The sequence below is a fragment of the Schistocerca piceifrons genome, chromosome 2 (assembly GCF_021461385.2).
Source record: "Schistocerca piceifrons isolate TAMUIC-IGC-003096 chromosome 2, iqSchPice1.1, whole genome shotgun sequence".
Lineage (NCBI taxonomy): Eukaryota > Metazoa > Arthropoda > Insecta > Orthoptera > Acrididae > Schistocerca > Schistocerca piceifrons.
This window is the reverse complement of record NC_060139.1, coordinates 1,026,720,579-1,026,746,018: the sequence shown is the minus strand read 5'-3', so window position 1 is coordinate 1,026,746,018 and position 25,440 is coordinate 1,026,720,579. Positions and strand designations below refer to the sequence as shown.

The following is a 25,440-nucleotide window of genomic DNA, read 5'->3' as shown; positions in this document are numbered from 1 at the left end:
ACCAATGCCTATACAGCTAACAGCCACACTTCAAGTAGTGGGAAGCGGAGAAGGTACTGCTCATACGCGGCTCAACTGCGCATGGGAATCAGCCCGCTGGCGACTGGTCAAACGAACCTAATGTGAACAGTTATGCCATCATGTTCATAGCAAGCAGTTTATTGTTACGAAGAATTACATAGTCTTCGCCCTATGGCCTTTGACATAGTTTTGCTATTTGCAGATGCTTGTGCGTGCATGGTTTTTTGTTGTTGTAAATTGCACATTTCCTTTGCCACTGAAGTTTTACTTTTTTTTCTCTCGTTTATACACTCCTGGAAATGGAAAAAAGAACACATTGACACCGGTGTGTCAGACCCACCATACTTGCTCCGGACACTGCGAGAGGGCTGTACAAGTAATGATCACACGCACGGCACAGCGGACACACCAGGAACCGCGGTGTTGGCCGTCGAATGGCGCTAGCTGCGCAGCATTTGTGCACCGCCGCCGTCAGTGTCAGCCAGTTTGCCGTGGCATACGGAGCTCCATCGCAGTCTTGAACACTGGTAGCATGCCGCGACAGCGTGGACGTGAACCGTATGTGCAGTTGATGGACTTTGAGCGAGGGCGTATAGTGGGCATGCGGGAGGCCGGGTGGACGTACCGCCGAATTGTTCAACACGTGGGGCGTGAGGTCTCCACAGTACATCGATGTTGTCGCCAGTGGTCGGCGGAAGGTGCACGTGCCCGTCGACCTGGGACCGGACCACAGCGACGCACAGATGCACGCCAAGACCGTAGGATGCTACGCAGTGCCGTAGGGGACCGCACCGCCACTTCCCAGCAAATTAGGGACACTGTTGCTCCTGGGGTATCGGCGAGGACCATTCGCAACCGTCTCCATGAAGCTAGGCTACGGTCCCGCACACCGTTAGGCCGTCTTCCGCTCACGCCCCAACATTGTGCAGCCTGCCTCCAGTGGTGTCGCGACAGGCGTGAATGGAGGGACGAATGGAGACGTGTCGTCTTCAGCGATGAGAGTCGCTTCTGCCTTGGTGCCAATGATGGTCGTATGCGTGTTTGGCGCTGTGCAGGTGAGCGCCACAATCAGGACTGAATACGACCGAGGCACACAGGGCCAACACCCGGCATCATGGTGTGGGGAGCGATCTCCTACACTGGCCGTACACCACTGGTGATCGTCGAGGGGACACTGAATAGTACACGGTACATCCAAACTGTCATCGAACCCATCGTTCTACCATTCCTAGACCGGCAAGGGAACTTGCTGTTCCAACAGGACAATGCACGTCCGCATGTATCCCGTGCCACCCAACGTGCTCTAGAAGGTGTAAGTCAACTACCCTGGCCAGCAAGATCTCCGGATCTGTCCCCCATTGAGCATGTTTGGGACTGGATGAAGCATCGTCTCACGCGGTCTGCACGTCCAGCACGAACGCTGGTCCAACTGAGGCGCCAGGTGGAAATGGCATGGCAAGCCGTTCCACAGGACTACATCCAGCATCTCTACGATCGTCTCCATAGGAGAATAGCAGCCTGCATTGCTGCGAAAGGTGGATATACACTGTACTAGTGCCGACATTGTGCATGCTCTGTTGCCTGTTTCTATGTGCCTGTGGTTCTGTCAGTGTGATCATGTGATGTATCTGACCCCAGGAATGTGTCAATAAAGTTTCCCCTTCCTGGGACAATGAATTCACGGTGTTCTTATTTCAATTTCCAGGAGTGTATTTTATTGCTACAGTATCATTCTCCAGTAGCAGGATATAGTAACATTCTTTGCTAGAGAGTCAGTTCTTACCAGTCAAAATTAAAAAAATTTAACTGAAAGCTAAAACAATGAAAAATTCCCGGAATTCCGAAAAATTCCCAGGTTTTTCCCAGATTTCCCAGTTGTCCTGGGTCGTATACACCCTGAGTGTATTTCAAGCAGAAGTAACAATAATTCATGAAAGCCCATTATAGATGGCCATCTTCAAAATTTGTGTTTATTTGTATAAATTTAGTTGCATAAACTGTACAAATTTGTTTATTTTTATAAAATTGTATATATATATATAAAAAAAAACATACCACAGAGGAACACACTTGGTGTCTATCACGACTATGATAAAGGAGAACCTTGCACGATATATGAAATGGCACACAAGGACAAATGGAGGATAAGTTTGGCAAAAACAAACCACTGGAGGAGGCCTGTTGAAGAAGGTGCATCTGCTCATCAGAATGAATGGGTTATCCTCTGCACCATGCCCCATATAAGAGAAATGGAGAAACCTCTTTGTTATAAAATTCGAAAAAATTTGAAACAATCATATACCGACAATACAACTGCTGTTGTGAATGCAGTTTACAATTTAATAAGACTGAATGTACCAGAAAAACTGTTTAAATGAACACGTGTGCATTTACTTTTATATCTCTTCTACTACAAGCAATGGCCTTGTTGTCATCAAAGTAACAACACTTCCAACACAAAACAAAATATACCTGTGAAGTTTGAGTGCACTGAGACTGATAATAAATGTTTAAATATTTATTGTTGGGAGACTTACAGAAGAAATCGCTCATCGACAGTGTTAGGTGCTGTTGTTGTTGATGCAGCTGGAACTGACTTTGTTGTTGCACGAATTTCATGTTCTTGATTATTTTCAGTTGTTTGTCCTCCGCACCCACTGCTAAATAACAACAACATTAAGTATAAAAATGTATGCATTAATAAACTCTGTTACTGATGTCTCTCTCAGAGAATACATTTTAACACAAAAGAATTCTACCACCCCACTCTGCTTAATGTGTGCTACATACACGATATATGGATATATATTCCCAAACATAAGATAACTGAAGACTTTTTCACTTAAGGCCACACGTCATAATTTTATATTACCTACTTAAAGGTAACTGAAGACACTTCAGGAATAAGTGTTATTCTGCATTCAGCTTACTACTAAATAGCTAGCAAAAACATTTATTAAACAGCAGGGGACTGCTCAAATCATGTTTCAACCATATTAGAGGATAACAAATAAATCATGTTTGGCTCTTCATTCACTTTTGTTTGAAATCTTGCAGCAGTTACGAAATTACTACTCAATATGAATCTGTGCCAACCAATGTGTACAGCAAATGAATTATATACATACTGTTGAGACCTGGTACTGGTTGCCTGATATCACCCTCTTCAATTATCTACATACATGTAGGATGACAACATGAAAAACCCTAATTTACTGATTTTTGAATGCTATTAAGCCTAAAAGTATTTAACATCACAATACCTTCAATAAATCTGCCTATGGATGAGTGTCTTAGTCTTGTAATTGCTTGTTTAAATTAATTATCTATTATCAAACTGAGATATTTATTAATGAAGACTGAATCAGATTTTTAATAAAAAGTAACATTATGCCAAGAAAAAAAAAAAAAAAAAAAAAAAAAAAAAAAAAAAAAAAAAAAAAAAAAAAAAAAATGTACAGGTCTACTGTGAATAATTCATTTGTTTTCAAAGCTATGTGTTTTCCAATGACTCATGTACAAAGATGATAGGCATTAGAATAGAACCACAAGCTCACCATTTTTGCATTTTGCACTCTACAAATGTTCTGTGAATACCCCTCTGGTCATGACACAATTCAAGTGGTAGTCAAGTTCGTTCCATACCTTGTGTAACAACATCCTGTCAATGGTCATCACAGCAGCATGTATGTATTCTCCGAGCTACTCCAGAGTTCTTTGCAATGGGGGTACGTAAACATAAACTAAACACGGTTTTTAATCTTACCCCAAAGAAAAAAGTCGCAAGGCATTAGGTCAGGCGACCTGGAAATGGGAGGGGGGGGGGGGGGGGGGGGGGGCAAGGGAACAGAGCCATATCATGTTCACCACTACTCATCATTCACATAGAGACAACATCAATACTCAGATATGAGGGGCTGCCACATCTTACTGGAAGATGAAATTCTCAGAATCAAGAGTCAGGTGTGGAAACAACCACAACTGAAAATTTCAACAATGTGTGAAATTGCTCAAGAACTAACCTCACATTTTTTTCTTTTCTTTTTTTGAAGACTAATTATACTTTTTTTCATTGTTATTGCATAATTTGTAATCTATGAAAGAAATAAAATAAGCACGAAAAACTAATCTTGAAGATCGGTTATTTGTAGCTTGTGTTGCCCTTCAAGATATATCAAACACAAACATGCCAGTAAAATTTTAAATAATGGTATAAATGGCTGATCTACTAGGCCTGAAATTTTTCTAAGTGGCTGGTCCTCCAAAGCATTAAGTTTTGCATGAGAGCTAAGCCCTCCATGATTTAAGAGATTCATTACACAGCCTGTAATGGAAAATATTATTTTTTCTTTCTTTTTTCTTTGTTCTTTTCTTTTTATAGATGTAAAGCCAAACATGAATTAGTGAACTGATTTGTGCCAGAGATAATGTTTTTATACAAAAAATAGAAGAGATACGCTCTTCAATTGATTAATTTCGGTATCTTCACCTGTTTGTTTCTATAAGTGGTAGCGGGTGGACATATGACTAGCGCCGCTGTGCCAGTATTGTTTAAAAATGTGTATTCCTACAGTACATTAAAAAGTGTTATAAAGGTTATTAGTAAGGCAAGTTTATTTATATACGTATTTACATCAATTACACTCATCATCTGTCCATCATTAAATTTTCTTTAATTATTCAAGCAGCAATTAATTACCAGTTTCCATTTCTCCCTCCCTCTTATATGCCACTATTCAAGTCTCACACGTAACGTAATTCATCTTACTTTGAAAGTAATCCTTCTCAAACTACCATCTGCAACATTTTCCCACAATCTGTTAGATATGTATAGTAACCAGATCTGACCTCATGCTCATAGAAAGCTTATTATTGTTACGAAATGTTGCATAGTCTTCTTCCTAAAGCCTTTGACGCAGTTTGCTGTTGGGAGATATTTGTATGTGTTCTGTGTTTCATTGTGAACAATGCATTGTCTTTGCAACTGAAGTGTTATTTCTTGTTATTCTCTCATTCACGTTTTATTGCTGCATTATTATTCTAAATTCTAAAACAGTGGGCTGAAATAAAATTCTATGATAGAGTATCAGTTATTATCTGTCAAAATTACAAAAATTTAACTGAAAACTAAAACAATAAAAAATTCCTGGGTTTTTCCCGGGCGTTTACACCCTGATTAACCTCCAGCGTATCTCGTTCATGCATCAGGCACCTCCAGTGCTTCTCGTTCATGCATCACAATTTCCTGAGAATATTCAGTGCCCCACAGTCTCACCCTGTGTTGATTAACTTTTACAGATAAATGGAAGTTTGATTCATTGCTCTATATCAGCTTGGAGGGGGCATGTTTATCCACAAGTGGTTCCTGTACTGTGATGAAAAATAGAACGATTGGCCATAATCTTGAGGTTTTAATTTTTGCATTACCTGCAGACAGTACAGTTTGAAATGTAATCGCCATCCCAAAATCTTCCACACAGTTTGTTGGAATATTCTGAGTTTGTAGCTTGCACAGACCATTGATTTTTTTGGACTGCACAAGAAATTTTCCCTCACCCCATTCATGGTTGCATCTGGCATACTTGGTCGACTGATACTTTTCTGTTTACAAAGAGAACTAATGTCACTAAGCTGTTGATACCTACACACAATGCTCTTTTTACATGGTGGTTCTTTTCCATAATTCCTTTTGAATGCATGCTGCACTGCTGTAACAGATAAAACACCTTGCATACTCCAATGCACAAAAAACTATTTTCCTGCTTTGTCACCATTTTGTCAATTCATTGCACTTGTAACACCAAGTGGGGGGGTGGGGGGGGCACAATGCAAACTCACTGAGTTTATGACTCTATTCAAGCAACAATCACATCTTTTACATGTAATATTTTGGAAAATATAGATCTCTGAAAACAAATTAATCGTTTATAATGGGCCCTATATTCTACTTTCTATTTGACGTTTCAAATTTTAGTACCAAATTTATAGAAACAATCAATTATTGACAAAATAATTTAATTGAATAGATAAAAGACTTTCCTTAACTTTTGCATGAGCTGCAGACAGTGTGGTTTGAAATGTAATCACCATCCCAAAATCTTCCACACAGACTTTCCTTCTCATGTGGTAAGTCACCCTTGACCATGGTTCTGGGTGGCTTTCCCAAAATCTATCCCTTTTCCTAGACCTCTCTTTTTCCTAGAAGGAAAGACTTTCCTTCTCATCCTATGCGGTAAGTCTCCCCTGACCCACGGTTCTGGGTGACTTTCCCGAAATCTACCCCTTTTCCTAGACCTCTCCAGTCCTTATCCTTCACTCATCTTCCTTCCCCATCAACCCATCTGCCTGAATAAGGAGCCACTGGCTTCAAAAGCTTGCCAATTACAACTGTCCATTATGAATGTTCTGCCGCCGCTTGGTGAGTAATTTTTCTATCTATCCAATATATATCCTAATTACACTGACATACATTGGGAATTACGAGACACTCACTCCACATAATCAGGTTGTGGGAACTGTAAGACTTTATCAATCCTTTGAATGAAGATTTTATACAGCAGCACAGATATTAAAGTGTTTTCAGAAAGATCTTTCAAACATAGCAACATACAGGCTGCACATATTCGTATTACGCAAGTATAAATACAGCTTCCACCAAATACAGCCTACGAAGCACTGAAATCAAAATTATGATGTTCTTTCATCATCCAATCAAAGCTCTGTCATAAGACCTAGTCAAACAATGACAACAGACATTCAGAGTGTAGGACATAAGATGTAATCAGCCAATAGCAACATCACTGTTCAGTACAGGGTGTCTACGTGGACAAGAAAAAAAAATTCCCGGATTTCACGGTTAAAAACACAATTTCTCCCAGATGGAATTACGTATAAAGCGGGTAAAAATACATCCGTGTTAAGTAACAGTATACTTTCCCTCGGAGCTGTAAAACCTATCAGTCCTTTGAACCGTAAAGGTCTTATACCGGCGGAGGACGTCCCAGCACTTTAGGAAACGAAATCCAGGAAAAACAATGCGTTTGGAAAGTCGTTTGATGCGAGACAATATGCACAGAGTTTATTTTCGTATTGCGAAAGTATATACACAAATTACAGCACGGTAGCTTCCGAAACTCTAAAATAGAGATTGTGTTGAGCGATGCACTTTTGTCAGCCAGTCATAGCTCATGTCACGTGATCTCGCTAGCGAATGACGGCAGTTATTCAGAGCACAAGGCCTACGAAAAAGACAGGCCGCGGTGCGTACGTTACGAAGGTAGGTCGAACTCGCTCAACTCGGCAAAGTGCGTTTCTACAAAAGTAACGCATCTCAAGCCACTATTCGTAATATTTTCTGGTGATCTGATAGAAATGTAAACAATTGCGACGTCACGCACATCGAATGCACGTTGGTTGTTACGGATGTACCGCATAATCTTCAACCTAAAGCCTTTGACACTTTTCGGTGTCGGCACTCTGGTCTGTGCATTGTGTAAATTACCCATTTTCTATGCAACAAAAATTTTATTTTGGTGTTATTCTCTGATTATGCTTCATTGCTGCAGTATTATTCAGCAGTAGTGGATTAAAGTTCTTTGTCAGCATATCAGATCTTACACGTCAAACCTACAAAACTTTAACTGAAATCAAAAACAATGAAAAATCCCGAAATTCTAAAAAATTTCTGGGTTTTCCCCGGATGAAAAAATTCCCGGGTTTTTCCTGGATCTCCCAGGTCGTATACACCCTGCAGTAGCGCAAACTCATAAACATGGAAATACAATGGTTTAAATTAGGTACAGCTACAAGGAAAGCTTTCACTTATACAGTATACACTCAAATAATACTGGCAGAAGTAAGGCTATGAGGACGAGGCGTGAGTCGTGGTTGGGTAGCTCAGATGGTAGAGCTCTTGACCGCGAAAGGCAAAGGTCCAGAGTTCGAGTCTCGGTCTGGTATACAGTTTTAATCTGCCAGGAAGTTTCATATCAGCACACACTCCGCTGCAGAGTGAAAATCTCATTCTGGAATCTGCACGTTTTCTTCTGAATTTAAGGACGAAAAACTGAGGTGTGCAGATTATTCGAAACAACATTGGTACTGCTTTGCCTCCAACAATAGATCCCATTATTCTATTGCATTGTTGTGGTCTTAGTCTGTGACACGTCACTAGTACATTAGAAGTGAAGTATTAATGTGTTCAAACTGGTTAATTATGGCTACAAGTTCTCGTTATCGCTCGTACATTGCTACAGAAATACTAAAAATTATTGAAGAAGCTGAGAACATTGGAAACCATACAGCACGAAGAAAGAAGAAACGTGATTGAGAGTTGTTATTGCTACTGGAGAAAAAACAAAACCCGGCTTCAAAAACCCAACAGTAATCGTGGGGGATTTCATGGCCAAAAAGCGAAGCATCTGGACCTTGAAAAAAGGCTCTGCGATTATGTAGGTGAAAAGCGACAATACGGATGTGCAGTGATGAGCGGCGATTATGTAGATGAGAAGCAACAATATGGACGTGCGGTGACGAGCGAAATGTGCCAACTTGAAGCACTGACTTTAGCCAAAGAACTAGGCATTACCAGTTTCAAAGCTAGCTGGGGCTGGCTATCAAGATAATTCAAACGTAATGAATTATGATTCCAGAGGAAAACGTCTTCAAAGGCGATTACGAGGAAAAAATAGTGCATTTTAATCGTTAAGTAATAAATCTGTGATGCTAACAGTCCTCTCTATTATTGAAAATTAGCAACATGGATCAAATGCCAGTCTATTTTGAGATGTCACTCAACAACACCGTGAACAGGAAAGGAGATATGAACTGGCAGCAGTGAGAAGCAAAGGTGTACAGTGATGTGTGTAACTGGTGATGGATGAAGGCTAGCACCTTAAGGGATATTTAGAAGGGAAATATTCCTAAAATATCAGTGAAATGCATATTAGTATGAGAAAATCTGAAAGGGCGGATGGACAATGACCTTGTGATTGACTGGATGACACGTGTTTGGCAATGTCATCATGGTGCGTTACCAAATTTACGTAACATGTTGGTCCTGGGCAGCTTCCTCGGACATACAACTAAGGAAGGGCGAGACAAATTACAAGAAGGGAAAACTGACTTGGTCATTAACTCTGGAGGCCTAATATCCATCCTATAACCACTACATACAGTTATAATTGGTGGAGACTTCAATCTACCCTCAACTTGTTGGCGAAAATACATGTTCAAAGCCGGTAGTAAACAGAAAACATCTTCCGAAATTGTACTACATGCTTTCTCTGAAAATTACTTTGAACAATTAGTTCATGAGCCCACACAAATTGTAAATGGGTGCAAAAACACACATGACCTCTTAGCCACAAATAATCCTGATCTAATAAAGACCGTCATGATGGATACAGGGATTAGTGAACACAAGGTCAATGTAGTGAGGCTCAAAACCATATCAACCCAAAACCACTAAAAACTAACGCAAAATATATCTATTTAAAACAGCAGATAAAAATTCGCTTGATGCCTTCCTAAGGGAGAGTCTCCATTCCTTCCAAGCTAATTACTTAACAGTAGACCAGATATGGCTCAAATTCAAAGATACGGTATCAGCATCAGTATATAGATTCATACTGCGTACGTTAATAAGAGACGGGACTGATCCACCATGGTACACAGAACATGTCAGAACACTGTTGCAGAAGCAACGGAAAAAGCATGCCAAAATTCAGAAGAAAGCAAAATCCCCAAGACTGGCTAAGTTCCATGGAAGATCGAAATTTAGTGCCTATGTCAATGCAAGATGCTTTTACTAGTTTTCAAAATGAAAGATTGTCTCAAAATATGGTAGAAAACCCAAAGAGATTCTGGTCGTATGTAAAGTACACCAGTGGCAAAAAACAGTCAATACCGTAACTGCACAATAGGGAAGGAAATGTTACCAATGATGGTGGCACTAAAGAGGAGTTACTAAATACAGCTTTCCGAATTCCTTCATGAAAGAAGACGAAGTCAATATTCCAGAATTCGAAACCAGAACAGCTGTTGGCATGAGTGACATAAAATTAGATATCTTAGGTGTTGCGAAACAACTCAAATCACTTAAGAAAGACAAGTCTTCCAGTCCAGATTGTATACCAATCAGGTTCCTTTCAGAGTATGCAGACACAATAGCACCTTTCTTAGAAATCATATACAACCACCTTTTGTAGCAATCATATACAACCGCTCACTTGACAAAAGGTCTATTCCTAAAAACTGGAAAATAGCACAGGTAACACCAATATTCAAAAAAGGAAATAGGAGTAACCCATTGAATTATAGACCCATATCACTGACCTCAATTTGCAGTAGGATTTTGGAGCCTATACTGTACTTGAACATTATGAATCACCTTGAAGAAAAAGACTTATTGATACATAACCAACACAGATTCAGAAAATATCGTTCTTGTGCAACACAAGTTCCCATGAAGTACTGAGTACTGTCAACAAGGGATCTCAGATCGATTCCATATTCCTAGATTTCCAGAAGGCTTCTGATACCATTCCTCACAAGTGACTATTAAACAAATTGCATGCATTTGGAGTATCATCTCAGTTGTGTGACTGGATTCGTGATTTCCTCTCTGAGTGGTCACGGTTCGTAGTGATAACTGTAAATCATCGAGCAGAACAGAAGTGATATCTGGCATTCCGCAAGGTAGTGTCATAGGCCCTCTGCTGTTCCTTATTTACATAAATGATCTAGGTTATAATCTGAGCAGCCCCCTTAGACTGTTTGCAGATGACGTAATTTACTGTCTGGTAAAATCATCAGGCAATCAATTCCAATTACAAAATGATCTATAGAGAATTTCTGTATTGTATGAAAAATGGCAATTGGCATTAAACAAAGGAAAGTGTGAGGTCATTCAAATAGGTACTAAAAGAGGTGTGATAAACTTTGGGTATACGATAAATTGCACAAATCTAAGGGCTGTCAATTCGACTAAATACCTAGGAATTACAATCATGAGAAACTAAAATTGGAAAGATCACATAGACAATACTGTGGGGAAGGCGAAACAAAGACTGTGCTTTGTTGGCAGAACACTTAGAAGATGTGACAAACCCACTAAAGAGACAGCCTACATTACACTTGTCCGTCCTCTGATGGAATATTGCTGCATGGTGTGGGATCCTTACCAGGTAGGATTGACGGACGACATCAAAAAAGGGCAAAGAAGGGCAGCTCGTTTCGTGTTATCGTGCAATAGGGGTGAGAGTGTCACTGATATGATACGCGAGTTGGGGTGGCAGTCACTGAAACAAAGGCGGTTTTCTTTGCGGCGAGATCTATTTACGAAATTTCAATCACCAACTTTCTCTTCCGAATATGAAAATATTTTGTTGACACCCACCTATGTAGGGAGAAATTATCATCATAATAAAATAAGAGAAATCAGAGCTCAAATGGAAAGATTTAGGTGTTCCTTTTTCCCACGTGCCATTTGAGAGTAGAATGGTAGAGAAGTAGTATGAAAATGGTTTGATGAACCCTCTGCCAGGCACTTAAGTGTGAATTGCAGAGTAACCATGTAGATGTAGACGTAGATGTGTGTATAAATTGGCTATTCAAAGCTGCACTTAAACGCAATGGATGGCTGATGAAAACCACAAGTTCATACCGACAAGAAAAATCAAACAACCAGATTTGTGAGCATGCGAGAAGTGCATGGGACTCTGTTCCGCAACCAATGGTGGGTCAATCCTTCAAAAAATGTGGTATCACAAATTCCCGGCATGGAACAGAGGACGACACTCTATGAGAGGGTGGAGACAACAACAATTATTCTCCTGCTAGAGATGGCGACGAATAAAGTTAAGGGGGCATACGTATTGACAAAAAGATTTTACTGCAAATACTAACATTAAATTCTTAAACAAGGTAATTTGTTGTTTTTTAAGGTCTAGAATCCCAGGTGGCAGGGATAATGTTCCCCAGCTACTGCCTGGCTGATGGGCTAGCCTGAAAGCCTGCCGGCCAGCCAGCCGCACGCTGTTGAATCAGTTGTGTTTTAACGATTTGTCAAACTGTACAACAGCATATGAAAATTATGATGCATTTCTTCAAACCAATTGATATTATATGTAATTTTGAACACATCATTATGTTACAGCAGTTTATTTTGTGTAAAAAAAAAAAAAAAAAAAAAAAATTACCCCCTCCCTCAAAATCAGGGTGCACAGATTATTAGAGGACATGAATTATTCGGCTATATATAGTAATACTGACCTTTTTAATTGTGTGTTACCCTTTAAGATATGTTAAACACAAATAGGCTAGCAAAAATGACATAAATGGCTGGTCTTCTATGTCTGAAATTTTTCTATGTGGCTAACCTCAAAGTGTCATGTTCTGAATGAGAGTCAAATTAATATGTGACTTAAGAAATTCACTGCACATTCTCACCCCTAACATCATTCATATTACGTAACAGGAAATTTACTTTGAAAGTAACGCTCCTCAAACCCCATGCATAATGCTTTCCTTCGATCTCTAAGAGTCCCACACACGAGGGATGATTGCAGCGATCTGTTGAATGCAATTTCGTCTGTAATTGGCTAGTTGCCTTGACACACCACATACAACCAATTTACCAAGCCATTTCAATGAGTATTATGGATGTACTGTGTGTAGAAGTTGTGCTATGGAAAATGAACAGCTACATTTAGCAGCAGCTGCAGCTGATTTCTGTATCCCCAGGAATACTTGCAAAACATAAATTCAAAATAAAAAGAAAACTGTAATTTGTTAAACTAATTTTGAAATGCTGTTCTTTGAAACTGTTGTAGATTACTTTACGGAGTATGCTGGTATTACACTTTTCGCTGACAACAAATCTGCTGTGTACGTCTTCCCGTGTGCCTCCACAACTGGTTTTATGTTCATTAGTTCTCAATTCGTTTTTATTCATTAGTCTCATAATTTATCTGCACGTATTTACACAATTCCATGGATGTGTCTGTAGTGATGATGTCAATAACAGTGCAACCAATTACCATACCTCTTGCTATTAATTGTATGAAAGAGATTTTGATTATACGAAATAACAGTAGACCTAAGTATAACTGTACAACAGAGCTGCCTTGAACATTTAAATTAAAACATTCTCATAACGAACTTCACATCATTTCTTCTTCTATAGCACAAGCTTCAAAATGCTAATCACTGTGAAATCAGAGGGTGTACTGTATTTGTATTACGGTACTCCTTAATATGAATGGCAACTCTGGCTTCCACATCAATTCTCAGAGTAGTTCATCTGCCCTCAATAACTTTAAATTCTAACATAAATTTCTAGCTCAATGTGGGCAAAGTGAATGAAGCAAACCTGCACAACTGTGCCTAATAAATAGAGAAATAAGTTGCTGCCACATTGCCACACACCGCTGCTACCCAGCCAGGTAGCCATATTGCATGCACAAATTGCATGCGATCCATCAGATTGAGATTTTCATGCAACCGGCGATCAGCGAGTGATCGCTGCGATTTGTGCACACACGTGATCCACAAAACGACTGGTTGCCCATGCGAAGGATCGCTGTGATCTGTCGCTCCTGTGTGCAGCCCCTTAGAGATGTAAAAGGTTGTGATGTCACACTCACTGAAAACAGTTTATTGTTACAAAGTATTGCATTGTCTTCGTCCTAAAGACTTCGCATACATCTGCTGTCGGCAGACCTTGTATCTGCATTGTGTTTTGTAGTTACAAATGGTGCATTTTCTTTGCAACTAAAGTTTTATTTTGATGTTATTCTCTCATCTATGTTTTATTGCTGCAGTAGTGTGCTAAAGTAAAATTCTTTGTTAAAGTATCAGTTCTTACCAGCCGAAATTACAAAAATTTAACTGAAAACTAAATAAAAAAAAAATTCCCAGAACTCTAAAAACTTCCCAGGTTTTCCCAGTTGTTACAGGGTGCATACACGCTGATAATGTACATTCATAAAAAGCTGAAGCACATTTTTTTTTACATCAAGCAGAGTCACGTGGCTCTGTTAAATCTGTTTATGTAAGTTTCAATTTGTAATTGCTAAGGTACAAAATACTGTTTCTAATGTACTATTCTCACCTTTTGGTGTCAGTATTTTTATTTTTTTACATACTTTTGTCTATAAACATAAGATGTCTAGGTACACATTACTGTGGATTGGGAGATAGTGTATTCGTGTCACTAGACTGTGAGACGTTGGTCAGAGTTTGGGTTCATATAATTAGTTCCCCTACAGTTAATGGAAGTGACAGATACACTATATTTTTTGTTACATCAGTCAAATACCTTTTTGAAATGTATAAATATTACACTAATATGTTCATTATACTTCGTGTTATTCAACAATTTTGACATCGACATCACCAGTACGGATTAATTCTATTAAAATTAGGCAATCAAGAACATAATGCTGGCTCTTTTAGAATGTCTTTGACAAAATCCTTCATTGTAATCCAGATTGTCAGTTCTAGTGGACAAAAATATTGAGTCAAAAAATGGAAAAGTATACTTAACTTTAAAATCTATCAAATGGCTGTCACAATTACAATGTAGATTATCTGCTTAGTCCCCTACAAAAGAGGAGAGAGGGAGAAGGAGGGATGGGAGGAGGGAGAGAGAGAAAGAGAGAGAGCTTGCTACAAATATCAAAGCTTTATGGATTGAGAGCACTCACACAGATTGTGAAGAATTCATAAAAACCACCACCACTTCTTTGGTTCCACTCTTGATGGTAAGACGGTTTCCGGTTAAAGTAGTTACATTAGTTCCAACAGATACAGACCTGAAAACGAAAACACAAAAATAAATGAGGGGAATCTAGTATTTTAAACGTTATTCAATAGCTTAATAACAAAATCAACTGACAATGTGACCACAAAGGAAAGTCACTGGACGTTCATTTTCAAACATATATCTTCTAGAGGAAATACTACTTTTCTTCCTGACATCAGAGGTCACCTACAAGGTTTATTAACAATCAGTTGGATATTTCCTACTAATTAGTCTCATAAGAATGATTAATTCTAAATATTTAATATAATTAAAGGAAATTATTCATTCACAAATTGTGTTCCATAAATTCCTTGATGAAGGAGTGTCTTCGAGAATGTGAAATGAGTAAAATTATACATTAATTGGTAGAAGCAGCCGCTGGGCAGTCTCCTTCTACAAAGTAGTCTAACAACCAGTTATGAGTAGTGCTAATCTACTCACATTAACCAAGAACGATGGCAGATAAGGAAATTTTATTTATTTTGCATATTTACTATGGTAGGAAGACTACCTTACTACATTTCTACGTCATTAGGGTGTACAGAGTGCCTTCAATCTCTCCTTACTGTGTTGGCGAAAATACATATTTAGAAGTCAGTTGTATGCATAAAAAACTGTCCAAAATCGTACTGAATGCTTTCTTCAAAACTTATTTTGAATGATTATTCAGGAGCCAATATGAAATGTGAATGGCTGCAAAAACATACTTGACCTCTTAGCAACAAATAACCCTGAACAAATAGGTAGCATCACGATGGATACAGGGATTAGTGACCACAAGGTCATTAGAGCAATACTGAATACCATAACATCTAAATCCACAAAAAATATATGCAAAGTGTATCTGTTTAAAAAGCAGATAAAAAATTCGCTCGATGCCTTCCTAAGAATCAGTCACCACTCCCTCCAGTCTGACTATGAAGCATACAACAGAAGTGGTTTAAATTCATAGAAATAGTACTGACGGCAATTGAAATATATATACCAAATAAATTAATAACAGACGGTACTGATCCCCCATGGTACACAAAATATGTCAGAATACTGTTGAAGAAACAACAAAAAAAGCATACTAAATTTAAAAGAAAGAAAAAGTCCTGAAGATTTGCATAGTTTTACAGAAGCTCATCATTTAACTCGAACATCAATGCGAAACGCTTTCAGTAATTTCCACAATGAAAATGTTTCAAAATCTGGCACAAAATCCAAACAGACATTCTGGTCATACGAAAAGTACACCAGTGGCACAATGTAATTGATACCTTCACTTCACGACAGTGACAGTAATGTTACTAATGACAACTAAAACAGAGTTACTAACATGGTATTCTGAAATTCCTTGACCAAAGAAGACAAAGTAAATACTCCAAAATTTGAATCAAGAACAACTGCAAACATGAATAAGTTAGAAGTAGGTAGGTCTAACAAAGCACCTAAAATCACTTAATTAAGGTAAAGCCTCTGGCCCAGATTGCATCCAGTTACGTTCATATCAAAGCATGCTGATATAGTGGCTCCTAACAACAGCTTCCAAGTTGAAACATCTGTGGACAAAAATTGGGAAGTTTCACAGGTCATATCAATAATCGAAATAGTAAATAAGAGTGATCCACTGAATTACAGACCTATGTCACTAACGACTCTTTGCAGTAGGATTTTGGAACATATGTGTTTGAACATTATGAATTAGCTCAAAGAAAATGATTTATTCACCAATAGATAATATAGATTCAGAAAATATCATTCTTGTGAAAAACAACTAGCTTGATATTCACATTAAGTAATGAGTGCTATCATCACGGAATCTCAAACTAATTACATATTTTTAGATTTCCAAAAGTCTTTTGACATCATTCTTCACAATTAACTTCTAATCAAATTGTGTGCCTTCGGAGTATCATCTCAGTCGTGCAACTGCATTCACCATTTCCATTCAGAAAGGTCACAGTTCATAATATCCTGATCTACATAAATGATTTAGGAGACAAATTGACCAGCCCTCTTAGATTGTTTGCAGATGATGCTGTCATTTACCATCTTGTAAAGTCATCAGATGATCAAAATACAATTGCAAAATGATTTTGACAAAATATCTGTATGGTGTGAAAAGTTGCAATTGAATCTGAATAATGAAAAGTAGGAAGTCATTCACATGGGTACTAAAGGGATGCACTCAATTTTGGTTACATAATAAATTATACAAATCTAAAGGCTGTGAATTCAACTAAGTACAGAGAAACAAAATTTATGAATACTTCAATCGCATAGCTAATGTTGTCTGGAAAGCGAACTAAAGACTGTGATATATTGGCAGAAGACTTGATTTCAAAAGTTAATGCAACAGGTCTACTAAAGAGACTGCCTAAATGTGGGACTTGTATGAGATACAGTAGATCAAAAAAGGTCAAAGAAGGACAACTTGTTTTGTATTATCAGGAAATACACGAGAGAGTGACACAGACATGATACGCGAATTGGTGTGCCAATCATTAAAACAAAGGCATTTTTCATTGCAGCAGGACCTTCTCGTGAAATTTTAATCATCAACTTTCTCCTTCAAATGGGAAAATATTTTGTTGGGACCCACCAATGCAGGAGAAATTATCATCATCATAACAAAGTATGAGAAATCAGAGCTCACACAAAAAGATTTAAATGTTCATTTTTCCAATGCGCTGTTTGAGAGTGAAACGGTAGAAAAATAGTTTGAAGGTGGTTCAATGAACCCTCTGCTATGCACTTAATTGTGAACTACACGGTAATCACTCAGACGGATGTTAAAGACAGGGCTACCCGTGAAAATAGTCATGTGATCTATAAACTAAGTTACAACCACTGTGCTGTTTTCTACATGGGCATGACAACTAACAGGCTGACTGATAAACTGTGGCCAAATGACAGCTGTATCACTCTGTTGCTGAACATGCTGCCCAACACAATGTGCTTAACTTCAGTGACTGCTTCACAGCCTGTGCCTTCCTACCAGCACCAACTGCGCAGGTGGGAACTCTCCCTACAATAGTCCTACATTCCCTGACCCTTCACAACCTCCTGTCCTCCACCCAACTACCCATTTCCCTGCTCTCACGGCAGCACCCCCCCCCCCCCCCCCCCCAAAAAAAACAACTTCCCAACTGCACCTAGCAGTCCTATCCTGCCCCAACATGTCCCTGCATGCTCCCACATTCCTACCAGTTATCTTTCCTCTTCCCACCCCATGTCTCTTCCTTACCCCCACCACACACAACAGATTGCATTAGGCACAATTGCTGTCCTAGTCTGACCACAGTGGCCACAGATAGTGGGCGTGTGTGTTTGTGTGTGTTGTGTTTGTGTGAATATGTGTGTGTCTTCTACTTTGGAAGAAGGCCTTTTGGCCGAAAGCTTACTTGAGTAGAAGTCTTTTCGTTGTGCCTTTCTGCAATTCAACATCTCCTCCATGTTGTGAGTAGCACTCTATCCTTTTCATAATATTCCTGTTATTCAATCCTGGACTTTCCATTGTTTAAACCTCTTCACATTAAATACAAGTCCCCTCCAAGAATTCTTACAGAAGCAATTATTATCAGCACTCATTATTTACACCAGTGATATTCTCCTTAACATAAACTTAAAGACTGAAAAATTATTTTGAACTTCACCAGTAAGGGGCACTCTGACAACTGCTTATTTATAATTTACTTCTTTTCAAATAGTATTTGCACAAACAAAATCCATTCTTTTCTAGTATCACTAGGTACTGAACTGATGACTGCGATTTACCCAATCCATGAAATTTTTCTTGTCGAAGTTGATTCTATTTCATAGTGAAATAATTTGAGATTACTGTTTACATAATGCAGCTTTCTCAGGCCAGCTTGTTCAGTGTTAATTTTTTATGTAGATTTAAAATCAGCTTTTTAATATTATAGGCCCTCAAAGTAAAACACGAGTTTTGTTACTTGTGTGGGAAAATAACAGATGACAGTTGAAATACAGAGAATATTAAAAATGAACACAAAATAACAAGAAAATCTTTCAGAAAAGAGGAATATGTTAAAATGTAATATAAACTGAAGTATTTTGTCTGGAGTGTAGTCCAATTTGGAAAAGAAACAGAGAAGGAGAAAATAGAGCTTTTGAAAATGTAGTGCCACTGAAGAATGCTGAAGATTAGATGAGTACATTGGATATGTGATGACAAGGTACTGATCAGATGAGTACATTGGATATGTGATGACAAGGTACTGATCAAAACAGGGAAAAGAAAGAAATTTATGGCACAATTTGCCTAAAAGAAGGTTGATAATACACATTCTGAAGCATCATGGAAGAGTTAATCTGTCACTGAGGGGAAATGTGAGAGGTAAAAACTGTAGTGAGATCAAGGCTTAAGTACAGAAAGGAGGTTCAAATGGGTGTACAATACAACAACTATGCAGATGAAGAGACTTGCACAAAACACAGTAGTATGAAGACTGCATGAAACCAGTATTCGGACTGAGCACAACAACAACAACAATTTTTAACTTTTGAAATCAGTAAGTGTGCATAAAAGCAAGTTTGTCTTGCTGTCTGTAGCCAACAACATTAGTAAAAGGATAGATTGCTACTCATCATACAAAGGAAATGTTAAGTTGCAGCCACAACAGCTTTTTATATACCCATTCTCTTCGTAGATATTACATAATAGTCACAGGATACTACTTTTTTTTTGGTTTTGTGAACTGCATAATTTTACATTCCTGAACATTTACAGCAAGTTGCCATGTCTGTTGTAATCTTACCAAGATCTGACTGAATATTTATGCAGCTTCTTTGAGACATATCTTCATTACAGATAGTTGCATCATCTGCAATAAGTCTGAGGTTACTATTAATATTGTCTACAAGGTCATTAATACACAACATGAACAGCATGGGTCCCAACACACTTCCCTGGGGCACAGCCCCAGTCATCTGATGATGACTTTCTATTCAAGATGACATACTGCACCCTCCCTAACAAAAAGCCTTTAATCCAGTCACAAATTTCACTTGATACGTCCTATGATTGTGCTTTTGATGACGTATAGGTGTTGTACTGAATCAAATGTTTTTCAGTAATCAATAAAGACTGCATCTACCTGACACCTTTGATGCAAAGCTTTCAGTATGTTATGGGAGAAAAGCGTGAGTTGTGTTTCACATGATCAATGTTTTCTGAATCCATGTTACTTGCCATAGAGGAGATCATTCTGTTCAAGATACCTCATTATGTTTGACCCCAAAATATGTTCCAAGATCCTTCAACAAATCAATGTTGAGGACATCAGCGATAGTGTTGTGGATCACTTCCTACCACCGTTCTTGTAGATGGGCGTGTCCTGTGCTATGGGAATGATTCAGAAATAAGGAACTTGGGTCCCGTGTGAGCTGAAACCAAGAGACATTGAACGGTTTGTGTGTTTGTGAACAGTTGCTTCAGAGGCAAAAACGGAAGGGATTTCTGCATTGCACTGTGACCGGGGATGAAAAATGGGTTCATTACGATAACCACAAACGCAAAAAATCATGGGGATATCCCGGCCATGCTTCCACGTCGATGGCCAAACCGAATATTCACGGTTCAAAGATCATGCTCTGCATTTGGTGTAACCAGCTCGGCGTCTTGTACTATGAGGTGTTAAAACCAAGTGAAACAATCACAGCTCATTATCGAATGGAATTAATGCATTTGAGCAGAGCATTAAAAGACAAACGGCCACTACAGAGCGAGAGGCACCATAAAGTAGTTTTGCAGTACGACAACGCTCAACCCCACGTTGCAAAAGAGGTCAAAAGGTACTTGGAAACGTTAAAATGGGAAGTCCTACCCCACCTGCCGTATTCTCCAGACATTGCTCCCTCTGACTATCGCCTGTTTAGATCAATGGCACATGGCCTGGCTGACCAACACTTCCGATCTCATGAAGAAGTCACAAATTGGCTTGATTCGCGGATCACTTCAAAAGATGAACAATTTTTTCACGCAGGATTCTTACACTGCCCAAAAGATGGGAGAAAGTAGTGGCCAACAATGGAAAATACTCTGAATGATACATGTGTAACCAATTTGTTTCATTAAAGCCTCAAATGTTGGGGAAAAAATTGCAGTAGCAAATCTGTACACCTTGTACAATATTTTAAAATATTTTAAAGTGTGTGAATTCAATTAACAGATCCCAATGTTTATATGATAATTTTTATTTTCAAGAAGATGTAAAAGTTTATCCAGAAGTGTAAAGAAAAGGGTTAAATTGCCGCTGTGGTCAATGTTACTCCCAGGGGGTTAGAATTACTCTAGTTGATGGTATCCTTTGTACCTTACACATTGTAACCACAACTGTGTCATAGTCACTGATACCAGTTTTAATGTGGATGTGCTCAAAGAGGTCAAGTCTATTTGTTGCCGTTGGATCCAATATATTTCCCTCGTACCTGTTCTAGGTAGTTTTCAGAGAAGGGATTTAGTTGTGTTTCACAGGATGTCTTATAATGCCCAGCACTAACAATATTGCAACTTTCTCAACTGATTGTTGGATGATTAAAGTCTTCACTAATTATTACAGTATGATTGGGAAACTTATGTGCAAGCGAACTGAGGTTTTCTTTGAAGTTTTCGGTTACATCAGAAGATGATTCTGGTGGGCAACAGAAGCATCCACTTACCATTTTATGCCTATTGCTGAAACTGAATCGCGCAGAAATAATCTCACATGCTGCTTAAATTTCTATCTCGGTGGATCTGAGTTTCTTATCTACTGCAATAAATACACCAACTCGATTTTCCATTTTCCTGTTCTTTCAATACACACTTAAATTTTCCACAAAAATCTCACTGCTATCAATTTCAAGTTTCAATCAGCTTTCTGTACCTAGTATTATGTGAGCTTCATTGCTTTCCATGAGCACTTTGAACTCTGACCCTTTGTTGAGAATGTTTTGGCTGTTAACTGCTAGGATTTTAATACTCTCACCTGTGGGAGGCATTTCTTTCGATCTTACAATGATACTCCTGGGTTTCCCACTGGTATCATTATCTGGACTGGATGGAGCCTAGCTTCCCTCTGGACCTTGGAAGTCTCTGCCTCAGTCCTTCCACTTGACTCAGAAACGAAGGGCCACGATCAGTTCTGGGGACAATGCTGCAACTTGTATGCTTCATTAAAACTCCATGCACAAGCTGGTCTTCTTGACCTTCTCTCCCAGTTGCTGTAATGGTCCACATATGACCTCCGAGCCCAGACAACAGGCATCATTTTTCCAAAGTGTGCCACAACCTGCTGTTGGCTGTGCCCTGTTGCCAAAATGGCTGCCTGAAGCTTTCAACCAAAAGGCCTTCTTTTGAAGCACAAAACATACACACATTCATGCAAGCACAACTCACATATGACCACTGTCTCTAGCCACTGAGGCCAAACTGGTGTCAGGGCCAGACGCAGTAGTCATGGTTTTCTACTTTAGAAGAAGGTTGCCTCAGTGACCGGAGACAGTGGTCACATGTGAGTGAGTTGTAAATGTGGGAATGTGTGTGTGTGTGTGTGTGTGTATTCTACTTTAGATGAAAGCCTTTTGACCACAAGATTAAATGTGCAGCAATCTTTTTGTTGTGCCTGTCTGTGAGTCAACATCTTCTCTATATATGTGATACAATATTGCAGTGACTGTGTTGTTCAGAAGTACGATGCGAACTTCTGCAGCAACTACAGAGGTTATGATACATGAAATGTATTCACAGTTCCTGTCCTGATAACATTGGGGAGGGATGTTCCAAGACAGAGTCCCACCCCTTGCAGGAGCCAGAGAAGGCCACGTTTTCCTTGGTGAGGAGGTGGAGGAGGAGCGGTTCCTGGAGGGGAAGTGATGGGAGCCGTAGAGGGTGAGGAAAGGGAAGGGGGGCAGGATGGGGGTAAGGGGGAGGAGTGAGGAGGGGAAGGCAAAAAGGTAGACGAGAGATTTGCAGGGTGAAGTCTGTCAAATTTCTTCCAGGCCTCAAAGTAGCTGAGACCGTCAAGGGTCTTTATTTCCTGAATTCTTTTTTCCTTCATGTACAGTGGACACTCGGGGAGAATGAAGACCACAGCAGTTTGCACAATTAGGCAGTGGGGTGCAAGGGCTCCCCACATGAAGAGAGCAGCCACAGTCACCACAGATGGGAATGGCATCGCATTGCAAGGCCATGTGGCCGAACTTGGAGCAATGGAAGCAATGCATGGGAGGTGGAATGTACGGTTTCAGGTTGCATCTGTACACCATTCCCTCGACTTCTCAGGCAGGGTGTCTCCTTCAAATCCTTCACATGCCATGATGAAAGTGCCAGTGTATAGATGATGTTCCTTAGGGCCTTCCTGGATATGCCAGATGAAATGAATGCGGCGTCGTTACAGATTAGTCCTATGTTCATCACTGGACTGAAGGAGAAGGTGCCTATGAAAAATTACACCCTGTATCATATTGACAGCCATGGGGTTGTCTCCTAAACAGTTGCAGGCACAGAGGGAGGATGGCTGACTGGCAGAAGTTGTCTTTGTGAAGAGAGAGCCATATCTCATCTTGCTTAATACCCAACTTCACTGAACTTGTCCTCAGTATGTTCCACAAAGAAAATGAGTTTGGTGGGGGGACCTTTGCCTTTCGTGGGCTAGCGCTCTACCAACTGAGCTACCCAAGCATGACTCACGCCCCGTCCTCACAGCTTTACTTCCGCCAGTACCTCGCCTCGTACCTTCCAAACTTTACAGAAGCTCTCCTGCGAACCTTGCAGAACTAGCACTCCTGAAAGAAAGGATATTGCGGAGACATGGCTTAGCCACAGCCTGAGGGATGTTTCCAGAATGAGATTTTCACTCTGCAGCGGAGTGTGCGCTGGTATGAAACTTCCTGGCGGATTAAAACTGTGTGCCGGACCGAGACTCGAACTCAGGACCTTTGCCTTTCGCGGGCAAGTGGTAGAGCACTTTCCCACGAAAGGCAAAGGTCCCGAGTTCGAGCCTCGGTCCGGCACACAGTTTTAATCTGCCAGGAAGTTTCACAACTAATTCTACTTATGAGGATACCGGTCAAAACTTTGTACAAAGCAGAGAGAAAGCTGGGAGGATGGTAGTTTTGCATGTTATAGATACCTCCTCCTCCGGGCAGTAGGTTTATGTTTGTGGTGTTCCACGATTGTGAAACAGATTCACTGTGAAAGCTGGTTCAGTTTGCTGAAAATGTAATGTACATGTCATGAAAACATTCTTCAAGAAGTAACACAAGCAAAAGTGATCATGGAGAAGCCTCAATTTCAGCCTTACAAACAAGACTGATTTTGTAATTCAAATATACTCTAAAATGGTAAATATGTTGCTGTGCTGGACAGGTTCAACATCAGCAGAGACCACAGGGTCATTAGAGGTTTGTGAGCAGCAAAAACCATAGTGTTATGAGAACAAAAGGTACAGTTAACATCATGAATTTAGAAGTTAACAGAAAATATTGCAGACAGTTATCAGCTGTAACATAATGAATCTTGGAAAGGTATCTGATGCAAGTACACAACTTGTTGGTGGCCATTGGAAGAAAATTAAACAAGTAAGAAAAATCAGACTGGTTAATGAAAAACAAAGGACAATATCAATTCAAACTAACAACAACATGGACAAGATAGATTGCAACTTGCCACATAGAGGAAACACTGAGTTGCAGCACGAACAATGAAAAAGAATGCAGTCAGGCCTTAGTACATGAAGATAGTGGTCATGTGTGTGTGTGAGTTATGTTTGTGTGAATTTTTTCTAGTTAGGAATAAATACTTTGTCCAAAAGCTAAAATATTCACCATCTTTTTCACTGTGTTTGTCTGGAACTCAACAAGTTCTCCATGTGGGGAGTAGCAGTCTATCTTTTCCGTATCACTGTCATTCCATTCTTGACTTCATGCTGTTTAACATTCAAGCTAAATGTGAAATTATTTTCTGAACTCTTCCCCACTTTCACGAAAGTAATCCACTGTGACATATAGAAATACAGCAAAGAAGTTATAAGAACAAACTTAGAGATCAACACAAGTTCGAAGCAGGCTTGACAGAAACATTTAATTAGTTAGGAAAAAAATAAGTAATGGCAACATACAATTGAATTACTGATAGCAAAAGAATTTTGAACTTGAACAAAACCTATTCCTGCAACCTACAGGACAAGAAGAGAAAGCACTGCACGTTCAGACCTTTCTAACTGTTTTAGACATCCATATATACTTTCTCTGAAGCATTTTTGTTTTTTCAGAGTAGGCCTCCTGAAGCAAACAGTCCCTCTGGTTAGATGTCTGTATCATTGCATTTTACTTAACAGTAAGGAAAACAAGTTATATCTTCTTCACTATCACAGTTTTCATATTTATTGAGATGACTAGGTCATGAAATGTTACTGAAGTACTTAAATTTATAATTTTCAGTAATCTGTTCCTGTTCATGATGAGTTTTGGTCTTGCTCTACTGCTAGTCATGGATTAGAAAATTCGTCCCACAGAATAACTCAAGCAACATATTTTTGCCATGACTTAATGTGAGGTGTTATTAACTGATAACTTAATGACTTAAATCTGGGCACCACACCACTGGAAAACAATATGCATAT

At 39.3% G+C, this 25,440-nt stretch overlaps 1 protein-coding gene across 1 annotated transcript in view; it reads right to left on the bottom strand.

Moving 5' to 3' along the window:
* The window catches only part of LOC124776089, a 147,669-nt gene extending 122,531 nt beyond the window's left edge, over positions 1–25,138 (bottom strand). The window contains exons 1-3 of the mRNA XM_047250930.1: positions 25,062–25,138; positions 14,730–14,837; positions 2,559–2,678 (exon numbers count right to left, since the gene is read on the bottom strand). Coding sequence (XP_047106886.1) covers positions 2,559–2,678; positions 14,730–14,837; positions 25,062–25,138 — 305 coding nt within the window. The remainder of the gene's footprint in view (positions 1–2,558; positions 2,679–14,729; positions 14,838–25,061) is intronic.
* Positions 25,139–25,440: the final 302 nt, after the last annotated feature.